Source organism: Coenobita brevimanus, chromosome 98 (assembly GCF_032717465.1).
Source record: "Coenobita brevimanus isolate Jiangsu-jjx chromosome 98, ASM3271746v2, whole genome shotgun sequence".
In the NCBI taxonomy this organism is placed as follows: domain Eukaryota; kingdom Metazoa; phylum Arthropoda; class Malacostraca; order Decapoda; family Coenobitidae; genus Coenobita; species Coenobita brevimanus.
In genome coordinates, this window is record NC_137051.1 from 10,112,732 (window position 1) to 10,138,261 (window position 25,530).

At 43.6% G+C, this 25,530-nt stretch overlaps 1 protein-coding gene across 1 annotated transcript in view; it reads left to right on the plus strand.

The window, feature by feature from the left end:
• Positions 1-3,996: 3,996 nt before the first annotated feature.
• icln (chloride nucleotide-sensitive channel icln) overlaps positions 3,997-25,530 on the plus strand; it is a 42,525-nt gene continuing 20,991 nt past the window's right edge. The window contains exons 1-3 of the mRNA XM_080283547.1: positions 3,997-4,194; positions 8,238-8,386; positions 24,078-24,266. Coding sequence (XP_080139673.1) covers positions 4,079-4,194; positions 8,238-8,386; positions 24,078-24,266 — 454 coding nt within the window. The 5' untranslated portion in view covers positions 3,997-4,078. The remainder of the gene's footprint in view (positions 4,195-8,237; positions 8,387-24,077; positions 24,267-25,530) is intronic.

Below are 25,530 nucleotides of genomic sequence, written 5' to 3' on the forward strand. Positions count from 1 at the left end.
GATAGATAGATATAGATAGATAGATAGACGTATATAGATTGATAAATAAATAAATAGATAGATGTGTGTGTGTGTGTGTGTGTGTGTGTGTGTACGAGTGACAGACGAACACACAGACAGGCATACATGAGTAACATGACCATGACTCTCCACCTACCAGCTCCTGAACTCCTACCACCTTTTTCTCCCAGTCATCTTTCGGAGTATCACGGAGACTCATTTTGGTGTCACATGAGTTTAGTTCGTGTGTGTGTGTGTGTGTGTGTGTAATTCACCGGGTCGGTCAGGATCACTTGATGGTCGTGATCGTCAGCTTTTTGCCCTCCCGGAAGGGAGCTGAGAGCTCATATAGTCCGATCTAAGGGCAAGGCTGTGACCTTCACACACGCACACACCCGTCCCCTTGCTCAAGGGGGACAGTAACCACCCACTTAGTGAAACTTTTCGCAACCTGAGCGAGGCGCGAACTCCCGTCCACCAGTTGGCAAGCGAGAACGTTACCACTGCACCAGCGAGCGGTGTGTGTGTGTGTGTGTGTGTGTGTGTGTGTGTGTTTTCTTCAAAAACTAAAGCTTGCTTAGGTTAGGTACAAGTAACTTTTTTTTTTTCAGACCTTTCAAAAATGATAATATATTTTCTCGGGGGAATGAAGGTCACAGCAAAATATGGCAGAATAATGTATTTTTGTGTGACAACGGTCAGGCAGCTGAAATTAATGTTTACCATCGCTTGGCTGGGTTCTATTCGGCCGCACCCATGACTGAGCATTAGGCATCCGTGCCATGAACTTCATATTTTGCACCCGTGCGCGCAGTGACATGACGGGTGTACAGTTTTACTCGGCATGCGTGTGGTCTTTGTGTGTGTGTGTAATTCACCGGGTCGGTCAGGATCACTTGATGGTCGTGATTGTCAGCTTTTACCCTCCCGGAAGGGAGCTGGGAGCTCATATAGTCCGATCTAAGGGCAAGGCTGTGACCTTCACACACTCACACACCCGTCCCCTTGCTCTAGTGGGACAGTAACCACCCACTTCGTCAGTGAAACTCTTCGCAACCTGAGCGAGGCGCGAACTCCCGTCCATCAGTTGGCAAGCGAAAACGTTACCACTGCACCAGCGAGCGGTGTGTGTGTGTGTGTGTGTGTGTGTGTGTGTGTGTGTGTGTGTGTGTGTGTGTGTGTGTGTGTGTCTGAGAGAGAGAGAGAGAGAGAAAGAGAAAGAGAAAGAAAGAAAGTTTAACTGTTTGGTTATGACTAGCCAAACTTGGTGGAAGGGTTGAGAGCCAGCCAAAAAGTTGACCTGCTGCTTTTTATAACAAATGGTTAATGGTCAAGGTCACAGGGGAAGGTCAACTTGAATATTTTTGATCCGATTTTAAGGGTTTAAGGTAAGACGAAGATGACGTTATTCAGTTTTGAGAATCAGTCGAAGGTCAGGGTCACTGGACAGGGTCAAAAGTTCGACCCTGATGCGTTAACAGTTTTGGCTCGATCTGGACGAAATTCAGTGAAAGGGTTGAGGGTGACGGCTAGGAGGGAGTCATGGTAATACTGGAGCGAGACAAGGATTAACAATGAGGATTACACGTTTTCCAATAGCAAAGGGACTTTGGTAATTGATTCTATTCTTGGTGTACACTTCTACTAGAATCTGGGACGAGGGAATGTCGTACAGGATTTACGGGTAGCGGGAGTGGGGGAATATCACTAACACTTTCTCGTATTACTTCTTTAGAGCTCACAGCAGTAGGGGTGTATTCCTACGGAGAAATTTCCAGGCGGCACAGTCTTACTAATTGTATATAAGGGACGTCACTCATAAATATAGTTCATCAGATCTTGGTTCGCACACTCGTCCTTTATTCTCTCACTGTGATCTTACTTGCCCCAATATTCACTATATTAAGTCACTGCACGATACTACACTAGGCAAAGTCACACTTAACCTAAATCACTTGCACTGTTTCTGGGCAGCATCACACGTATTCATCGTGGGGGGCAGGGGCGGGAACACACCGTCTGCAATCCTGCCGGGCTAGGGGCACCACCAAGGGGAGGCGTGCCAAGAGGGCACGGGACAGCTCGTAGGGGCGTCCTCTCGCGTCCTGGGCTACCCGTGGCTTCCGGGCTGGGCTTAGGGGTATGGCCCTTGGGACTGGGGCCGAATAGCTCCAGGAACCTCTGGTGTAAGTCTCGGCCGGAGGTGGGAGCCTTACGTCGTCGTGGGGGCGTATGGAGATCGCGCCCGGGTGTCCTGGGGAGGATTGGGAGAGACTGCGGACTGCGGTCTCCAGCATCTAGGGGCGCCGACAGGGGAGGGCTGCGGCATCGGCTTACACTGGGGCCCGTCAGGTGCGTCTGTTCCAGAGCCAGGCGTAGGGAGCGGAGGCCAGGGGAGGCTGTGAGGCCTGTCTGGGCCACTCTGGTACGGGAGGCCTGGGCTCTTGTCTCCTGCTGGGGTGACGTCTTCCTCCTTGCCTCCTTCCGTGCACCTTTGGAGCGACAGTGGGCCGTCTCACGAGGACTGGGGCGACAATAGGCCGTCTCTACCAGGGCACCTTCAGAGCGACAATAGGCCGTCTCACGAGGAGGGAAGCGACAATAGGCCATCTCTACCAGGGCACCTTCGGAGCGACAATAGGCTGTCTCACAAGGAGGGGAGTGACAATAGGCCATCTCTACCAGGACACTTTCGGAGTGACAATAGGCCGTCTCATGAGGGCGGGAGCGACAATAGGCTGTCTCTACTGGGGCACCTTCGGAGCGACAATAGGCCGTCTCACGAGGAGGAGAGCGACAATAGGCCGTCTCTACCGGGGCACCTTCGGAGCGACAATAGGCCGTCTCACGAGGAGGGGAGCGACAATAGGCCGCCTCAACCGGGACACTTTCGGAGCGACAATAGGCCGTCTTACGAGGAGGGGAGCGACAATAGGCCGTCTCTACCAGGAGACTTTCGGAGCGACAATAGGCCTTCTCACGAGGAGGGGAGCGACAATAGGCCGTCTCAACCGGGACACTTTCGGAGCGACAATAGGCCGTCTTACGAGGAGGGGAGCGACAATAGGCCGTCTCTACCAGGAGACTTTCGGAGCGACAATAGGCCTTCTCACGAGGAGGGGAGCGACAATAGGCCGTCTCTACCGGGACACTTTCGGAGTGACAATAAGCCGTCTCACGAGGAGGGGCGCCGTCTGGAGTGACTAGAACAACTCCACCCCTAGATGGTTCAACAATCCCACTCCGTGAAGGTAGTGTCCTCCTACGAAGGCGACGGCGTGGTGGCTGCGTGACATAGGGGCGCACGGCCCGGGCTGACACATGCCGTTGTTGCCGGGGGTTGTTCCGACTGGTGGCGGCTACCCTGCAGGGTCCGTGTGGGGGTGTCGGCACGTTCCCGGGCATACTGGGCTGTATCTTGCTTGCCCCGTTGTCGGGGGCACTATGGTATTCTTCTGTTTCCATTTCGGGGGCAATGCTTTGTAAGTCACACATTTTACATGGGATTAACTTGAGGAACGTAAAGAAAATTTTCATCGCCACGGTCAGAAATTTCCCGCCTTACCTAAGCGCTCCATCTTACCTTTATGCCAATTTTGTAATTTTCACGCCCAATTGGGCTACTTTATATGAAGGCGAAAAAGGTTTTGCTATCCAGTGGACGAAAGCAAAGGTAAATCCTTCTCTGAGCAACTGAACTGAAGCAAAGTGAACATTTTGCCCAATTAGCCAAATACAGCAATATTATAAGCTAAAGGAGGAAGAAAATCTTGAACAATTTGATAGGCTAACATATGCTCGTAGGTGGAAATTGTTTATTTCAAATTTAAATTTATGCCAGAGCTTTCCATAATGACCTTCTAAAGTTAATAAGGGACATTAAAACGGGTATTAAGAAGTATCGCGCAACATCCCGAACATAACACTGGGCAAATTGGGCGGGTAGATCACCTGAAGACCTGGCAACAATGATCACCCCTCCAGAACAATAACAAACGCTATAGGCTGCAGCAAACGGGACGCGTGGTCTGCATAATTGGGAATTTAGGTGCTTTTTAGCCCTTGTCACGCAAAGAAAATGCTGTTGCCGAATCTGCCACCACCAGAGGCTGGTATCCGCCACCGACAGCCAAATACCCAGGCGTTCATCAACCACCAGTCAATAGGCACGGGCACACTCTACATTGCCGAGAGGTAAAACATGCTCTAGGCCATCGTTACATGTAGCCATTGTTTTTTACATCATTTATAATTATCATCATTATCCCGCATTTCATACTGTCTGCCAATATAAAACTGTGATTGCTTGTTGTAGACCAATTTCTTAGTTAATACGTTTGCTCATGGTAATTGCCCCACCCCCCCAAAGAAAAAGATGCATCAAATTTGAAATCAAGCTTTTAAGCTTTGTATATTAATGGAAGAAAGCATTCAGAAGTATGTAAAGTGAAAGGTATATTGTTTTTGCTCTGGTAAAATATGTTCAGCTTGTTTTTTTGCAGGTGACCTTGAGAGTTTCCTGATCTTCATGTTAGCTTTTACATATAAGTTTTACTTTGTAGTGTTATGGTGTAAAATAGAGGGTGAGAAAAACAATTATTTGATTTCATTATGGATAATAATGAACAGTGGGTATATTTGGCAGCTTTAAATTATGGCCAGGTACCAAAGGAAAGATGTAATCAGCTACTTGGTCATGGGACTGAGATGAGTGGCAGCTCCTTCATTGAGGTCATGAATGAAGACTTGGGTAAATTTTTAGAAGTAACCAACGTTTTCTTTTATAATTTTTTTTATGGTTTCCAGTGCAAAATACTGTGCTTTAATTAGTTTTGACCCTCATTTTTGGGGGAAAATCCCCCTTTTTAAATTTTGAGTAAGATTTCCAAAAGTGGGTTTATCCCCCAAAATCAAGATCAAGATTAATTAAATATACGCTATTTTGCATTAAACTAACCCAAACTAACCTAACCTAACCTAACCTAGGCCTGATCTAGAGCCTGACATAGACCAAATGCACACGCCTGCACCAGCCAATATGGCGCAACATTCATCCGTTACTGAGCGACAGCCTAACCTAAGTCACTATATGACTATCCCTACAAAATTTGCTCCCCCAACTGAAACTAGGCTTAAAGGGTAAGTCTTAGTTAGAATAGTTCAGGGACGTAATATAATGAAAATTGGTAACGTTGGTTACTTCTAAAGTTATACCAAGACTTGCTCCCCCCCATCCCCCCAAACGTAGCTTTTAGTTGGGAGGCATTTTTAAAGGCCAGTGTGGAGTTTCAGACAGCCAAGGAACACCCTTTATGGGATTATGGCTTCTGGTAATAGATAGATAGATAGTTTATATATCTCACCTTCAGACTTTATTTATATAAATCATTTCATATTGCTTTGTTTCATTTTAAACTCTCCAATATTCTTGCATGTTTCAGCCTTGGTCACCCAATGGTGGCCATCCATAGATATCTATCAAAGCAGGTCAGTCCTTGGAGGACAAATTTCTAAGACTTTTCTAAGTTGCCATCTGTCTGTGATATGTATATCTGTCTAGCCATTGCCGGATGCCTTAATCCCGTAAGGGGTGGCCACAGACAAATCGCCTCCATTCCATCCAGTCCCCTGCCATTTCACTGCCCTCCCCTCAGCACACACACCCCTCTCTCATATATGTTTCCATTCCATCCCTCCATCTCATCCTTGGCCTCCCCCTCCCTCTCGCCCCCTGCACCTCACTCGCATACTCTTTCCTTGTTAGTCTCTCGCTCTCCATCCTCTCAGCATGGCCAAATCACCTCATTGTATTTCTCTTAATGCTTTCTTTCACGTCCACATCCACAACACAACACTCCTTTACTTCCTTATTTGTCAGGCTGTCTCTCCATGTAATTCCACACGCTCCTCTTGTAACTCATTTCCACTGCTTTCATTCTTCACATGTGCCCTTCCAACTAGGTCCAAACTTCACTTCTATACGTTAGAGTTGGTATTGCGATACTATTATGCTGCGACTTTTTTTTTTTTTTTTTTTCCCATGCCTGCTTCCCTGTTTCTTATCACTGCTTTCCCCCCCCCCCCCATGCCCGCTTCCCTGTTTCTTATCACTGCTTTCAAAGTACCAACAACCTTTCTTCATTGTTGCACCCTTTCAAGCATTTCATCCTCCAAACTTCCATCCTTATTCTTCACACTACCTAAGTAGGTACATAAATGCATTCACATTTTCCATTTCCTCCTCATCCAACCTCACTCTATATTCAGTGACGTCATTTCTTTGAAAGACCATATTTTACCCTTCCCTGCATTCACCTGTAGATTCCGTTTCTTACATACGGTACTCTCCCAGTCTCACTCGCCAAGACTTGCAGTTCCCCCTCGTCTTCACTTTACAGTATCATCAGCAAACAACAACTCGAGAAGTTTCCAAACACTGACCTCTCTCATGAGGGCCGCCCTAAACATCCACTTGTATCTCTTTCATAACCACATCCATATACAGATTGAACAACCTTGGAGACATGACATACCTGTTTCAGTCCAACATTCAGATAGAAAAATTCACTTAGTTCACTATCCACACGCATTGCAGCCTTAGCATCCACATACATACCTTACTCTTCATAGCATTCAGCAGCCTCCCATTTACTCCGTATACACAGTATTCTTAATATTTTCCACATTCCTTGTCTGTCTACTCTGTTATATGATTTCTCCAACTTCATGAAGGGCCACAAGCAACTTCTTTTCCTTCTCAAAAACATAAGGATGAATATCTGATCTACACAACCTCTTCCCTTCCTAAACCCTCCCTGTTCTTCTCCAGCTAATTTCTCTGTTATTTCCCTATCTCTCTCAATAAGTATCCTACGATATACTTTTCTTATTACACTAAGAAGACAAAAGCACCTATGATTATCACACACTTCTTTTTCCTCTTTTCCTTTGTACAGAGGAATAATTATACTTGACATCCAGTCCTCTGGGACTCTACCATCCTCCCAGGCCAATCTGCACATCTTCCATATCCATTCTACTAGTTTCCCCCATGCTTCATCATTTCACCACGCACTTCATCAATTCCTGGGGCATTCCCCATTTTGACTTCATTCATTGCCTCCACTGCTTCCATTTTACAGATCTCATCTTCCCTTCTTGTCTCCCTCCTTCTCCCAGCCATGCCCCAGCCACTTACACTCACATTACTTTCACTCTTTATGTTCAACATTTCCTTAAATTGGCCTCTCCATCTGCTCACTTTTTCTCCCATCTCCAATAGTAATCTACCATTTTTATCTTCACTCCCCTGCTAACCCTTTTATCACCCTGTCTGACTCTCTTTACATCCTTCTAGAACATTTTCTTTCATTCCCTCCACTTTACACTCAAATTCCTTCATAGTTCCTCATTCACTCTCTTCTTACTGTCTCTTACTAATCTTTTCACCTTTCCTCCTCTCTGCATATAACTCTCTCTTCCATCTCTCAACGTCCTCCATGTCTCTGGTCCTTATCTACTCACCATAGCTATGCTTTCTTCTTTTGCACCACAGCTTGTCTCACCTCTTCATTCCACCATGCTGCTCCTTGCACCCCCTCTTGTCTTTCGGTGAGTTATTTACAGGTGTTAGGCTTAGGTTAGCTTCCTTGACAGCTGTCAGGCCATTTTTATTGCCTTTAAACTTGTTTTGGAGCTCATCTGGGTGGGTTTTGGACTTGGTTGGGGGGAAACCCAAGGCTAGTAAACGGTCCACATTGAAATACATGGTAAAAGTACCCTGATATACGATACTCCACCTAACGATGGGATATTGTGGTAGGTGGTGGCGACCATCATCCACTCACTTGATGTAGTGCTACCTACTTCTTCCTTAGCCTTTATCATTCTTTTTCTGTGCCTACCCTCCTGTCTTCCTATTTCTCCCATCTTTCCTGTCACTTATTATTGGTTGTCTTTCCTTTACAGGTGGCTTTACATTGAGAGACAAGCCAAATGGTTTCCTGTAAGCCAAGAAACCATTTACAGTGCTGGGTGGTAACCATATAACCAAACCCTGCGTGCTCCCTACGTGTCAACAAGTGGGTTGGTGGAGGGTTAGTGCCCCTCCCCGTAAAACAAATAACTCAAAGCCAAATGACCATCCCTTGCGGGATTGTGGCGTCTGGCAATAGATAGATAGATAGAGATCAACTATTTCTCTTAGCTAAATTCCCTGACAAACATTTTTCTCCCAGCCGAGTGTCCTGGGCAAAGGATGGGGAATCTAACGGTCTGTCTTTGGAATACCCCCACATTGCTATCCATGCAGTTAGCCGGGATCACACCACCTTCCCCCACCCCTGCCTCTACCTTATGATTGATGCTGTGCTCAGTCACCCAGAGGGTAGGTAAAATTGGTCATATTTTCATGCTGCTAACATTTTTTGCATTGATTAAGTATTTGTGTTTTATGGTAAGTTCTTGTAATAATTACCCCCCTCTTTATATAGATAGATAGATAGTATGTAGATAGATAGATAGATAAATATAGACAGATATAGATAGATAACCATTGGAGACTTTTTTACTCAAGTTTCGTAAACCATACTCCTGCAATTACAGCTACTACTACTCTTATTATGATACTGCTACTACAGTACTACGACTGCTATTAATGTTATTACTAGCGATAATAATAATAATAATAGTCTAGTCTTCTTTTAAAGAATTCACTAGTGCTCAATGCGTGTTTTCACTCACATTTACAAGAATTGTACAAGAATTGTGACATCATTCATATACAATACAGACTTCATCATCACAAGTTGCACCAATTAAACCCTATAATCATCCCATATGACACCTCTGCCTAGATCATAGCTTCTTGAAAAGGGAAAGATTCTGAGCTGCCTTGTAAAAGATTCAGTAAAGTCACTTGCCTTATGGATATTGTCAGTTTATTGAATAACCTAGAGCACTGAACAGATTGATCAGAGAAAGATTGCTAATGATCTGCTCCAGGCTCAACAAGACACAAGGATTGCAACATGATAACTGAGCATGGTGGCAAAAGTTTTAATAATTCAGTATACTTTGATTTGCCAAACTTAAGAATCTTGAATATAGTAAGACAGTTTAAATACTGTTCGAGCCATTACTGGCAACCAGTGCAACTTGATTAGAAATGAAGTGGTCAGGATTCTTGAGAGGAGAGGCCAAAGACAAGTCTTGATGCTGTATTGAACATAAACTGAACCTTGTAGAGTTGATGACAGTATTTGGAAGGCCAATCCATGACAAATTACAATAATCGACATGAGACAAAACCAATGCCTGAACCAATTATTAAGAGTTAACATCAATCCAGAAACTGTCTCACATGAGTACAGGTTTCTTATGTGCATATTACAACCTTTGACAAGTTTATGAATATATTCTTTGTAATTTAATTTTGAATTGGAAGGTACCAGTACAACCAAGTTCAAACAGAAATAGCAAGATTAAATTGTGACGTGCCAGTTTTAAGAGTCGGGATTATCAGCATTGCCACCCTGTATGTTTCCTTGAATAACGATGATTTTTGTTTTGTCATTGTTCAGCCTAAGTCTCCTTTTGCCATCCTGATTTTGATATCCATCATCAGGGATTCCACTTCACTCTTGGTATTGGTAATATCTGTCATTCTAACATAAAGCTGAATGTCGCCAGTATCAAAATGATGAGGACACATGATAAACTACTCATATAAATTATAAATAGAACTAGACCCAGTACGGTAATAATTCTTTGGGGGTACTATTGGCCACAAGTATTCTTACACACCTCAGATTTGCATCTGCCAGATTTCCTCTGGTAACACTGACTCCATGTCCAGATATGCGATGTCCTATGTTCCCCACTTCATTTTCCCTTCATACACTTCTGGCATTACATGAGCAATAACCCCAACCATCCCTTGGATATAAACCTTCACCGGCTCAATCCGATTGGATTGCTGTAATTACCCACCAAACCACCAGGTGCCATGATTTGGTTATATGGTTACCACCCAGCGTAGTAAATGGTTTCCTGGTGCACAGGATACCATTTGGCTTGTCACTCAGTGTAGAGTCACCCATAGGCAGAAGGAACAGGAAAGAATGAAGGAAAGAAAGACAATAGAGGGAGTGTAAAGTCACCAGTAGGCGGAAGGATGAGGAAAGAATGAAGCATAGAAAAACTGAGGAGGAAGAAAGGAAAGGATGGAGGAAAGGGCAAACACTCAAAAGCAGCACGACATCAAGTGAGTGGATGGTGAGCACCTCCACCCACCACATGAAATATAATACAGTATTTAAAAGATCAACAGCTGGTCTCTCCTCCCCATATCACTCTCTCTTCCCACCCCTCTTCATCACTTCTCCAAGTGTTTTTAAAGAGTGTCGCCGCTCAGACGAACGCCTCTCTACATAGGCAACCTATGGTCTGTGACCCGCATGCGACCCTGGCTTCCTGTTAATAGTACAACTTTTCTCTGCACAGACTGTGTGGTAATTTATAGGTTTCGATTAAACACAATTTGGCTATTAGGTTATGTAGAAACACATCATTATGCTAGAGGGCTGTTACCGGTTCATTTATGTAGTAATACTGTATTTCCATAATATTTTATGGAAATGATATTCAATTGTTAAAATAATCACACCCTTAATAGCTTTTTAATCTCCATATCCTGTACACAGATGTGTACCATGGGTAATATCAGCTGCACTCCAGCTTTATAGGGAATATGGAAGAGTACTGGAAGAATAGTTTTAAGAGTTTGCCATGAAATGACTCTGATATACAAGGAAAAAAACTTTCTGTAAGAGTGGGAGAAATATTTGTAGTAAGAAACCTAGCACTGCCGCCTGTGTATTTAACCCATTCACAGCATCAGTGTTTGTTTACATGTACATCCTGTGTGTGACAGTTTTCAAATATTTAGAAAAAAATATTAGAAAAAAAATAACATTGTCATAAATAGAGAAAACAGTCCCGAGTTCAATGGTATATAACACAATGATGCAGACAAAAAAATCACCTCTGATACAGGTCTGTGAAGTAATAAATATTCCCTGTGTGGTGGTGCCAGGCGAACGATGTGTTATGGTTGCACTGTGTTCTCTGTGTCAATCTTGCGATCAGATAAGGTGTAAATCAGCATCTGAACCATTATTGTCATCATCTAACAACATATCACTATCATTACTACACTCATCCAGAGATTTCATTCAATATTTGCTTGAGCTACTGCTAGCAGCAGCATGGAGAAGATTTCGTACCTTTACCTGCGGCACTTTGTAGGTAACTGAGCTGAGATCTGCACCTCGTAAAAATGCATAATTTATGTATGGCAATATTCTTTAGGGTGCCATGAGTTGCTAGCTGCTTTATTTCGTGCCATTCCGGATGGCGGAATTTTTGAAAGCAGGAAATCATATATGATACAGCCGCAGTCAGAGCCATTTGGACTCAGATATCATATATGATATAGCAGCAGTCAATGGGTTAACAGACTTACCATATGAGATTGACAGACATAGAGAAGGGGGGATGGGGAGAGAGAATAAGGGGAACGAGGGTGGGAGAACGAGAGAGAGGGAGGGGGGGATAAGGAGAGAGGGAATGGGGAAAGAGAGGGGGGGGAGGGAGTAGGAGAGGGAAAGAGAGAGGGAGGGAGATAGAAGGAGGAGGAGAAGGAGAGACCAGTTTCCTTCACACTTCAAAGTAATGTCAGAGTAAGTCAATAAACTTTGGCTGAATGGAGGTATTAAGAACAATATTCATCGAATATCGCCCCAAGGTAAGTAAATAGCTAGAAGTATGTGAGGGGAAAATGAGGTAGGAAATATAGGATATCGTACGTCTGGACGTGGAGTCGGTGTTACCAAATGAAGTCTGGGAGAGGCAAATCTGAGATGTGTAAGAATACTTGTGGCCAATAGTACAACAAAATGGGAAACTGAGTACGAGTAGTGTGGTCCATACTGCTCTCAGATTTATCTGACAGATATGAATAAAGGAGCAAAAGGGCATCATCACAGGCACCATAAAAATACAGATCATTTAACAGTAGTTCATGATTTATGGTGTCAAATACTGCTGATAAATTTTACAGAATCAAGAGAGAGGACATTCCACCGCAGGTGTTTGCAGCTTGTTGTCATTATATCTGTTAATGCAATTCAGTTGACTGGAATTTCTCTGATGTTGACTGAAAGGGAGGGACAACTTTGGTTCATTCCTGGTAGTAGTAGTTGATCAAGGATGACCCATGTAGTAATCTTAAGAAAGACAAGTTAGAGACAGAATGATAGTTAACATGCTATCAGCATTGAGACCTGGCATTTTAAATGAGGGCCAGAGCAAGGTGCATTTCTCGGACTGCACAGAGTTACTTCCCAAGAAGCATCTGTTTATTATTTTACAACTAAAGTCTGGTTCATATTCATACACATCTGGCTACTGTGACAGATGAAATGGATTGTGGACATTATGTTTTTTTAAGATCTTAGATATAATAAATAACAGTGTATACATCCTGTGGATGAAATGATGAAAATACATAACCTCATGGACACCACGTTTGGAATTCAACTAAGAGTTCTTCACTGAAAAGAGTGTTATCTCATTTATCTTGTATGTGAGATATCTTAGTTTGAAGAATGAAATAAATCTCGGAGCAGCATCCCTTACTGCTTGGTTTTCCGGCTTCCATATTCTCTTCCAAGGTGAATAAGTCTTTTTTTTCATCACTCGCTGTTTGAGTACCGTGTTACATATCAATAATTTGTGCTGCTGTACACCTCACTTCCTAAAACATTAACATCCCTCACTAACCTCCTATCAACCCTCCTGACCAGGAAATAATTTATCTGACTCAGTTGGTAGAGAGGTGACCTGCAGTCCTACCAGACCCAAGTTCAAATCCCTGCTGGGGCAGGGAACAGTTTAAGGATTTGAATTTCATAAAATCAGACTTTACTGATCTACCAGAAGACCTGCCAACATGTCGTAAAAATACCCCTGCTAACACCAGTACACCAGTCCTGTATGAGACAGCCCTAGCATGTATTCAATATGGACAGCAGGTGTTAGTGCCGAAGTGGTGACATTTAGAGGTGTATTGTATGTAGGAGGACTACTGGGCTTTGGGACCAGGCTGTGAAGCCTATGCCCAGAGTCGGACACATTAAAAAAAAAAAAATGACTCGGATGTAGTCAACCCACTCTCTCTTTCCTAAAATGTGTGTTGCACACATTCATGTTCATTGCCTCCCCAAACTCTCATATCCTTTCCCCTTCCTCATTTCTTGAACCATATGCACATCCCTCATGTACTCCTTCATATCTTTGATTTGCTTCATCTACATGACCATTTAAGTCCCCTCCCAAAACAATTATCTCATCATCCTCCATATCACCTACTACATGTATTAAGTCATCCCAAAATCTATCCCTCTCTACCTCATCCAAGCCTGCCTGTGGATTTTTTTTTTTTTTTTTTTTTTTTTTTATATATATATATATATATATATATTCTGGGCATAGGCTTCACAGCCTGCTCTCAAGGCCCAGTAGTCCTCCTACTTACCATACACCTCTACATATCACCACTTTAGCACTAACACCCACTGTCCATATTGAATATATGCTAGGGCTGTCTCATACAGGTGTATTGGCATTAGCTGGGGTATTTTTACAACATGCTGGGGGGTCTTCTGGTAGATCAGTAAAGTTTGATTTCATGAAATTCAAATCCTTAAACTGTTCCCTGCCTCAGCGTGGATTTGAACCTGGGTCCGGTAGGACTGCAGGCCACCTCTCTACCGATTGAGCGTCATTCCACCAAACAATATTTCCACTACTACTATCCTATCACTTACTTTCATAACATTGATAACATATTCCACCCATTTCTCTGCAATAAATACCCCCGCACCCCCATATCCATCTGTCCACTCCTGCCAAAACAGCTTATAATAGCAATCCTTCCCAGCAATCTTTCTGGCTGATCCATCCATGTACCGGACGTCCTGCAAACATCCCACATCCACCCCCCACCTACTGAATGCCTCGGCCATTTCCCCTGCTCTACCCCTTCAACTTCCTAAATCCCAAGAACTCATTTTCATTTCCCTGGGTGACTGATTTAATGTCCTCAGGCTGGCCTTGAAACTCATTCTTGTACTTGGTCATGGTCAGTAATAATAAAGGGGAAGGTGATAAGCCACAGGCCCCACTCCCTGCACAGTCCCAGGTCCAGACAGTGTATCTGGGATGCCTAGGCCACCAGCCTTATCAGTAATTGTGGTAGTGACCTTGGGGCACCTTGCCAGGACAGCTACAGTGACACCCTCCAAGTGTACCTTGGCACTGTAACTGCCTCCCCATTATGCACCTTCTGATAGGGCAGCCTCCTGGGGCATTACCCCCAGGTTTGGACCCCTCTCTATTGGGTGGAAGTGGCAGCCTGGGGACCCAATGCCCTGTACCCTCTAGCAGGTGCGAGCCCCATCTCGCCCCGAACCCATGATCTGTGCCAGTGGAACCCCCATCACGCCTCCCCCCAAAAGTCCGCCACTAGGTAGTGGGGCCAAAGTTTTCTGGCTGCATTCCCTTGCTGGCATCAACCCTTGTAACATAGTGGGGTATGTTGTGTGATGCATAAAATGCTTGTGATGGAGTGCATAAGATAGTTGAAGGAAACGTTTGGGAGAGTATGCTGGTGTACTCTCCATGTTAGTGTCACATTGAAAAGTTCAGCAAGGGGGATGGTTAGGTGGCAAGTGAAACAGGAGCTCCAGCTCTCCCTATCATTGGCATTCCCATTCACCTTGGGAGTACTGTACCACCTTGTTTGGTCGGTGCTACAGCCTCCTCTTTCGTAAATATTGTACAATGATTGTCATTCTACTTCAGGACAGTGGCAGTCAGAAATAGACCTAGGCTTATTATTATACCATATATGTATATGGTATACACTAAATATTCAGAAGAAAAGAGGAATCAATGCAGTTTTAACACTGGTCAGCTTCACAATATATCAGCCTTGGTTTAATCACGCTTGTTCTAATGCTGTCCGCAACAAGGAGAGGGCCTACAAAATGTACCGGAGCCAACCCATCCCTGAATCACATCATCTTCACGTTTCTGCCCGGAATAACGCTAAGTCTGTTCTTTGCGCTGCTAAAAATAATTTCATCCGTACTAAATGCTCTCAACTCTCCAACTCAAATTCTTCCCGCTCCTTCTGGCACCTTGCCAAAAACCTTTCTAACAACTTTACCTCATCATCCTTCCCTCCTCTTTTCTACTCTGATGGTTCTGTAGCTATTTCTTCAACTGATAAAGCAGATCTCTTCGCACAGACTTTCTCCTCCAATTCCACCTTAGACGATTTCGGTGCTGTTCCTCCATCACTTCCCGCCTCTGACTTCCTCATGGCTGACATTAAAATTTCTTCAGCTGATATAATTTCTGCCATCACTGGCCTCAATACTAACAAGGCATATGGGCCTGATGGAGTCCCTCCTGTTGGTCTCAAGAACTGTGCTTCTGTGCTTACACCCTGCCTAGGCAAACTCTTTCACCTTTGTCTGTCAGCTTGTACCTTTCCTTCTTGCTGGAAGTTTGCTCTCATTCAGCCAGTCCCAAAGAAGGGTGACCACTCCCAACCCTCCAACTATCGTCCAATTGCTTTAACGTCCTGTATTTCAAAAGTTTTCGAGTCAATTCTCAATAGAAAAATTTTAAGGCATCTTTCCTATCACAACCTTCTTTCTGATCATCAGTACGGGTTCTGTCAGGGACGCTCCACTGGCGATCTTCTCACCTACCATTCAGACTCCTGGTCTTCCTCCTTTCGGGACTTTGGCATAAGCTTTGCCATTGCACTTGACATCTCAAAGGCTTTCGATCGAGTCTGACATAAATCTTTAATTTCCAAACTGCCCTCTTACGGTTTCTATCCTTCTATCTGTGCCTTTGTTGCTAGTTTCCTTTCTGGTCGTTCTATAGCTGCAGTTGTAGACGGCCATTGTTCTTCTTGTAGATCTATCAACAGTGGTGTTCCTCAGGGCTCTGTCCTATCACCAACTCTCTTCCTTTTATTTATCAGTGACCTTCTAAGCTGTACATCTAACCCTGTCCATTCATACGCTGATGACTCCACCCTTCACCTTTCCATTCGGTTCCCGCAACACCCATCTCAGCAGTTACTTCAACAAACAAGAGATGAGGCTGTGGCACACCTAATGTCTGACTTGGTTCGTATCTCTGACTGGGGTAAAAATAATCTTGTTGTTTTTAATGCATCTAAGACTCGGTTCTTACACCTATCAACCCGTCAAAATCTTCCACAGGTATACCCACTAATGTTTAATAATATTCAGCTTAATCCTGCATCATCCTTGAACATGCTTGAGGTTTCATTTACTCGGGACTTATCTTGGAAAGATCATATTACATCTCTTGTAAAATCTGCTTTCGAGAGATTGGGTGTGCTAAGCCGACTCCGTTCTTTCTTTACCCCTGTACAACTGTTGTCTCTATACAGGGGTTTTATCCTCCCCTGTGTGGAGTACAACTCTCATGTGTGGGGAGGCTCCCCACATACAGCTCTTCTCAACAAGGTGGAGTCAAAGGCTTTTCGTCTCATTAACTCTCCTCCTCTTACTGACTCCCTTCAACCTCTGTCTCTTCGTCGCACTGTTGCATCTTTATCTCTTTTCTGTCGCTACTTTAATGGTCACTGCTCCTCTGAACTGTCTGCATGCATTCCTCCACCTCTACGACGGGCGCGTAGCACCCGTCTAGCAGCAAATTCTCATCCCTTTTCTGTCCAACTCTCTAATGCAAGAGTTAACCGTTACTCCCAGTCCTTCATTTATGCAACAGGTCCACTCTGGAACTGTCTCCCTCTGTCTGTATTTCCTGCTGCCTATGATCTCCAGTCTTTCAAACGCAGTGTGTCCAGGCATCTCGAAATGAATGGATCTTGATTTGGCTCTCTCTTGTATTTTGTTTTTCTCTTGGAGGGAACTGTTATTGCGGGCTGATGGCCTTTGGTTCCTTCTTCCTCGCATTAAAAAGAAAAAAATACTGTTATTTATCATCATCACCATCATCATCATCATCATCATCATCATCATCATCATCATCATCCACACCTCCTTTCCCCCACCCTAGGGCAGGGTGAGGAGTAGCAACATCCAGACAGCCCAAGTTTGCCCAATCTGATGGACCATGCTTCCATTCACTCATCATTCAAGCCCCCAGAATCATGGCTGTGTCTGATACTCCAAAAACATTCACCACATTCTGTAGCTTCACCTAAATGTATTCGATAGGGTCAGTCCGGACACTGTCACGTTAAAAGAGGTGCCAAATCCCTGATCATGCATGTCTGCTCACAGCATTCATCCAGCCAGCTCAATCTCTTGTCAGTCCCCTACCCCCACCAACTTCCATACCTCTCTTCCTCACACACTCATCCACCATATCCCCCCACCTTCTCCTTGGCCTACCTCGCCTCCTCCCCCTTTCAGATTTGCTCAGATATACCTTTTCAGCACTCTGTTCTTGTCTATTCTCTCCACATGACCATACCATCTCACTGTGCTCTCTTCGATTCTGGTGTCCACAGACTCCGCATTTTTCACAAATCGCATTATTTCATATCCTATCCACTCTCTGTACTCCACTTACATTCCTGAGCAGTCCCATCTCCACTGCTGTCACTCCTGACTTTTCATTTTCGTGCCACACCATAGTCACATGTCCATATGTTAAAGTTGGCACTAACACTCCTTCATTTAAGCCTAGTGCAGCTGCAACACTAAGCCTCTGTTTCTCATCAAGGCCTTCATAGCAACAGTTACATTTCTTCCTTGTGTCACTCTACCTTCCATTTCTTTTGCACATTTTTATCTATTTTGTATCACTGTACCCAGTTATTTGAACTCTCTCATCAATTCCAGTCTTTCTCCATTTACTGTAACATCTCAGTGGGAGTCACCTTGTCTCTCAGTAACCATCATTTTACTCTTTTCAACATTTACTCTCAAGGGCACGATGCTCACAGACATCTGCAAAACTCTGCACTAGTCTACCAAGTTTTTGTCCGTTATTTGCAAGTACTGTAGTACTGCATCATCAGCATACAACTATCTATCTATTGCCAGACGCCTCAATCCCGTTTGGGGTGGCCACAAACAAATCGCCTCCAAGTCGCCCTGTCCCCCGCCATTTCACTGCCCTGCTCCCAACTCACACCCCCCTCTCTCATATACCTCTCCACCCCATCCCTCCATCTCATCCTCGGCCTCCCCCTCCCTCTTCCCCCCTCCACCTCACTCACATACACTCTCTTCGTCAGTCTTTCACCCTCCATCCTCTCCACATGGCCAAACCACCTCAGTGTGTTCCTCATAACACTTCCTATCACATCCACATCCACACCACAATGCTCCTTTATATCCTCATTCGTCAGCCTGTCTCTCCACGTGACTCCACAGGCTCCTCTTAAATAACTCATTTCCACTGCTCTCACTCTTGACTTGTGTCCTTCCAACAATGTCCAAGCTTCACTTCCGTACGTTAGAGTTGTTATCACAATACTGTCATGTAGTAACTTTTTCACTTCCATGCTCACTTCCCTGTTTCTTATCACTGCTTTCAAGGAACCAGCAACCTTTCTTCCCTGCTGTACCCTTTCAAGCACTTCACCCTCCAAACCTCCATCCTTACTCATCACACTACCCAAATACTTAAACGTACTCACATTTTCCAATTCCTCACCATCCAACCTCGCTGTACATTCACTAACTTCACCTCTCTCAAAGACCATCACTTTACTCTTCCCTACATTCACCTTTAGGTTCCGTTTCTTACACACTCTCTCAAACTCATCCACCAAGCCTTGCAGCTCCCCTTCGTCTTCACTCAACAACACAGTATCATCTGCAAACAACAGTACAGGGAGTTTCCAAACACTATCCTCTCTCACCAGGGCCACTCCAACATCCACTACCCTACCTTGTACCTCTTTTATTACCCCATCCATGTACAGATTGAACAACCATGGAGACATGACACATCCCTGTTTCAAACCAACTTTCAAAGAGAAAAATTCACTTAGTTCACCATCCACACGCACTGCAGCCTTCGCACCATCGTACATACTCTTCACAGCATTCAACAACTTCCCATCTACTCCATATATTCTTAACACTTTCCACAATCCTTGTCTATCCACCCTGTCATATGCTTTCTCCAAATCCATGAAAGCCGCATACAACTTCTTTCCCTTCTCTAGAAACTTTTCCACTAAAGATCTAAGAATGAATATCTGATCTACACAACCTCTTCCCTTCCTAAAGCCTCCCTGTTCTTCTCCAACTAATTTCTCTGTTCTTTCTCTAACTCTGTCTATAAGTATCCTACCATACACTTTTCCTATTATACTAAGAAGACAAATGCCCCTATGATTACCACACACTTCTTTTTCCCCTTTTCCTTTGTACAAGGGAATAATTATACCTGACTTCCAATCCTCCGGGACTCTACCTTCCTCCCAGGCCAATCTGCACATCTTCCACATCCATTCTACTACTATCTCTCCCCCATGCTTCAGCATTTCACCACACACTCCATCAATTCCTGGGGCTTTCCCCGATTTAACTTTCTTCATTGCTTCCACAACTTCTATCCTACTGATTTCTTCCTGTCTTCTCACCTCCCTCCTTCTCCCAGCCATTCCCCAGCCACTTATACTCGCATTACTTCCATCCTCTACGTTCAACAATTCCTTAAAGTGTTCTCTCCATCTGCTCACTTTTTCTCCCTTCTCCACTAGTAATCTACCATTTTTATCTTTCACTCCCCTGCTACTTCACTTCCACCCTGTCTTACTCTTTTCACTTCTCTCCAGAACATTTTCTTACAGTCCCTCCACTTTACACTCAGATTCCTTCCAAATTCCTCATCCACTCTCTTCTTACTCTCTCTTACTAATCTTTTCACCTCTCTCTTCCTTTCCACATATAACTCTCTCTTCCGCCTCTCAACTTCTTCCACGCCCCTATTTCTCATCCATTCATTGTATGCTTTCTTCTTTTGTGCCACAGCCTGTTTCACCTCTTCAGTCCACCACGCTGTTCCTTGCACCCCCCTCCGTCTTCTCTTCCTTCCACACACCACATCACATGCTGCACATATTTCTTCTGTAAATATCTTACACATACGTTCCACATCTCCCATCTGCTCCAATTCATATTTGCCCAATCGTTCCTCCACTTCTCTCTTATACTCTGCCTTTTTCTCATCCTCTTGTAACCTTTCCACTCTCCTTGCAACTACTCCTTCCTCTCGTCTTTCCCTTCTTCTATTCCTCCATCTTACTTGCATCCTAATTCTGGCCACCACCAAGTAGTGGTCAGAAAGTCCACTCCCCCAACCTCTATACACTCTTGCATCCATTACACATCTTCGCATCCTTTCATCCACACACACATAATCAATCATTGCCTTCCTTTCATTCAGTTCACCACCCACCCTTCTCATCACTCGCCATGTATACCTGTGGATCATTTTATGCCTGAAGAGGGTATTAGCTATCACCAACCCCCTCCCAGCACAAATGTCCACTAACGCACTCCCATTCTCATCTATCTCAGCAGGCACACCCCACTCACCAACTATTCCATCCACCTTCACATTACCAACTTTACCATTCATATCACCAATCAAAAGCACTCTCTCATTCCTTCCAAACTTTTCCATGCACACTTCCACATTTGTCCAGAACTCTTCTCTCACTCTTCTAGCACGATCTTGCGTTGGCGCATACACACACACAATCGCCCACATTTGTATTCCAACTTTCAACTTTACCCACACAATCCTTGACCCAACTGATCCATACTGTCTTATGCTCCTCTTCCATCTTTTACTCACAACTATACACACTCCTTCCTTTGCCCTCTCATTCTCACCTACTCCTGCACATATACCCCATCCATACTCCCATACAACTAATTTGAGATATTCCATCCATCACCATTTATTACCAATGCCATCCCTCTCTCCATTACATGTGTTTTTACTTCTCTCATCACCCCATCCATATATTTATTAAACAACCATGGGGACATCATGCAACCTTGCCACACGCCCACACTGTTCATGAACCATTCATTTAGATGTCCATTTACCATTACACATGCCTCACTGCCATCATAAAAACTCCTGATGGCATCTGGCAGCTTACCATCTACACTGTACATGCTCAGAACCTTCGACAATCCTGCTCTGTTTACTTTGTCGTATGCATTTTCCAGATCCATGAATGCCGTAAACACCTTATAGTCCTTCTCACAAGCCTTCTCCACTATCTGTCTTACTGCAAATATTTGATCCACACATTCTCTGCCACTCCTAAAGCCACCCTTTTTGTCATTCACTGGGACTTCTGATATCTCTCTTGCTTTCTGTATAATAATTCTTCCATATACCATCCCTACCACATTCAATAAAACCTGATAAAGTTTTTGTAAGTAGGGGATTTGGGGATTTCAAAACCAAAAATGATCAAAACATGGTGACAGATGATGGGGTCAATTAAATCAAACTCCACAGCCAATATGCGACTGCAGCCAGCAAGGGATAAGATGAAATCAAGGACATGGCCTTGAGATGCGAGTTGAGTGACATGTGTGATTTAAAAAATTATTCAAGTCAATCAGTTCGGTGAATTTTGGTTAATAGAATTCACCGCAAGCAAGCAGTCCACCAGATTTAAGATAAAATGCTTTAAGAAATTAACCAAGATCCTCCATAAAATTTCAATCATTGCCTGGATGGTCTGGGTCAATAAGCAGTTGGAGCTTCAGTAGTTTACTGATGGAAGTTTATTAATACCTGTACTTCCATAAATTGAAAGACAAAACAAAGTCAGAATTTAAGAAGCATTTACGAGTGCTTTGGAATAGGTGAAAGCTACACCTCCTGGATGGTTTGGAGCAGATTTGGGAATACTTATATTAGAATGTGTCTCAAGTACAGTTCTGCAAACGATATCAAATTCATACAACCAAGCTTCAGTCACACAAAATTTTAAGCTTATGCTGATTTAATGTAGCTAATATAGTCTACCTCATTTCAGATAGACGTTGCTGTTTTCAGTTGATCTATTCATATGGGAAATCATACGTGGACAATCTCAACTACACAGAATGAGTCACCAGCTGAAAATCGAAATAATTTTTTCAGTGCCGTACGGAAGAGCAGTTTATGCATTCGCAAGAGTCATTACTACTACAATCTTTGGATGTATGATCTTTGGCACAAAAAATACATTTGGGTTCATCATTCTCTAGTACATTACACTTCTCAGATGCATGACCAAACCTCAAACAGTGATGATGCTGAGTAATCCAGAATCTGTCAGTGATGCAGCGTGTTTAAGGCCTACATAGATGTAATTGCCCTGTTCTAGAGTGGAGGAGTATGCATCAGGAGAGATCTTTAAGACAGCAATTTTAGTATCATTCTTTGTTCTTGGGAAGAGAAGGTTGTGAGTGCAATCAGTATCGATGAGCATTGTAAGTTTGTTGTTCTTATTCAGAATGAATAGAATTATATCAGAGTGAGAGGCCAGTCATTGTCAACTTTGACAGCATTTGTTTTTTTTAATTCAGATATGTTGTATATAGCATCAGAACCAAAACATGACCTCATTGCTGCACTGGCATCTGTCTTACCATAGCTCTTTCAGTAGGTAGCTTAACAACAAGGGCATGTGCTTTTGTTTCCCTACAGATCTTAATTGCATCAAGTCAAGGCATTGTATGTTATTCAGCAGATATTATCATGTGTAAATTAATGAGTGCATATACATTTATATTCCTGCTTATTAACCATTGACCTTGCCATCATATACAAGGCAGTGTGTGAAATTTGTATGGAAGAAAGTAAATTTATCAGTATGAAAATGACATAGTTTTCATTTTCATTTATAAAGGCTCCACCATGCTTGCTTGCATTGGCCTTGGTCACCCATTGGTGGCCCTCTATCTCTAGCAGCCTCTCTCTTCAAGCCCTTTTCCCAGAGGTCACACTCCATTTTTTTTTTTTTTTTTTTTTTTTTTTTTTTTTTTTTTTCCCCATGCAACTCTACCTCCAATGTTCACGCCTCACCCCTCGCACCCAGTTGTCATCACTAATACATTCAAGTCCCATCTTTCTTCTCAACTCTTCAAATGCAATCCTAACCCCCATGGCCTGTCATTAAAGGGACCCCCCCTGCCCCCTCTTTTTTTTAATACCTCTTGCAACGGTACAGCATTACACTCCTAACCACTCCTAACACATGCTGCATACAAGGACCCCTTAGCCTGAAGGGATAGACTTCTCAATGTTAGAAGGGACAACAACTTCCCGAACTTCTTCCAACCACTACTTGTCCCCCACTACCAAGGTAGTTCAGGTCCCACTTCCAGAACTTATCCATCCATCATCCAGTCCTACATTGCCCCATGAGGAGCGTAGGAGCCCGGGGCTAGGCAGTTGGTCCTGACATTTAAGATGAGAGTGAACTTATCATGTACCCCAAATAACAAAACTCATCCACAGACTCAAAAGACTCTCCAGCAAGATTTATCCTTTTTCCACCCTTCTGCTTCTGTATGGTCTCGTGTACATTCAGCACACACAAAATCAACATTTTTCTGCAGCCTACCTCTGATACCATTACATTTTATGCATCCAGTTATCACAGACACTGCACAAAATGAAATTATTTCCCACACCCTTGTGGCAATCTGAGTGTAGCCATATTCATTCTGCTATAATTACTGCCACTTCTCCTGGATATTATCACATGTTTTATCGACATTTGCTCTCAAACCCCAGTACCCCATTCTGTCTCTCCATATCCAGAATATTTCCTCTGCTACCCTTTCATTCTCTGTGATTCACACCAGACTAGTAAGCCAAGAAAGAGTATTGTACAGTAGTGTATTTTTAGAGTGGAATTACTAAAGCAAGTATTAATTTACCTTTCATCTCACCAGTGGACACTATGAATGGCGATGATGATTCTGATTCGGACTCTGATGATGATGATGAAGAGGGTATGACAGAAGTGAGGTTTGTTCCAGCAGATGCCTTGTCACTGGAGCCTATGTACAAGGCACTCAATGACTGCCAAGCTCTCCACCCAGACCCAGAAGACCAGCCCTCTGATGAAGATTGGCCTGCAGGTAAGTGGCGGGCTGGGCCATGAGTCATCATCATTATCAGCCTGAAGTAGTCGTGTGCAGGTTGGAAGCTTTCCTCATCCTTATCATCTCTGACAGTTAATAGTCATTTCCATCCAAGGCTGACATATGAGAATTTCATCACTCCTCCTTTCATTTCATTATGTGCCTCTTCCTCCCAGTCCTTGACCTGCACATGTCCCTTTTTGAACAGTAGTATTACATATGGACATATATATATCATCTAATCCTGTTTTGCCCCATCAAGAGCATAGGCACCCAGGGCTAGGCAAGTTGGTCTTAACATTTATGATGAGAGTGACCAGCCTCACTCATCCCTGAGTGGTGTTATGTGAGCAATAAACCCCAACCATCCCATGGATATAAACCAGCACAGGCTTAATCTAGTTGGAATGCCTTAATTATCCACTAAACCACCAGGTGCCATAGTTTGGTTATGTGGTTACCACCCAGCATAGTAAATGTTTTTTTCCTGGTGTACAGAAAACCATTTGGCTTGTTATTCAGTGTAGTCACCCGTAGGCAGAAGGAAGAGGAAAGAAAGAAGGAAAGAAATACATAAGAGATCCTTCCTAATTCTCTCATTCCACTCCTGGACTTCTATTCCCAGGACTTTGATTCTCTGTTTCTGGTATATAAGAGAAACACACACACTTGTACATTATGATTTTAAAGGTAGTACTCTACACTGAGTGACAAGCCAAATGGTTTCCTGTACACCAGGAAACCATTTACTACGCTGGGTGGTAACCATATAACCAAATTATGGCATCTGGTGGTTTAGTGGGTAATTAAGGTGCTTTCAATCGGATTGAGCCTGTATAGGTTTATGTCCAAGGAGTGGTAGGGGTTTATTGCTCACATAATGTCATTCACAGTTGAGTGAGGTTGGTCACTCTCATCTTAAATGTCAGGACCAACTTGCCTAGCCCCAAGCTCCTATGCTCCTCATGGGGCAACATAGGATTGGATGATGCATGGATGGATGGATTCATTATGTTACCTGGCTTGCCAAAATATCCCATCCAATTCATGTTCTTAACTTGATTTCCAGGTTACGAAGGTTAATGCAACTAGGGAACTACCAGTAGATTGACATTGTTTTCTTCCTACAGCACACATCCATTCAAATTGTACCTCCACCTCTCCTATTACATATTAGCCTCTGACATCTGGCGCTGTCTTGTTTGCTTTTTGTAATACCTTACTTGATATTCAATTTATACTGTGTGTATTTTCTTCATTA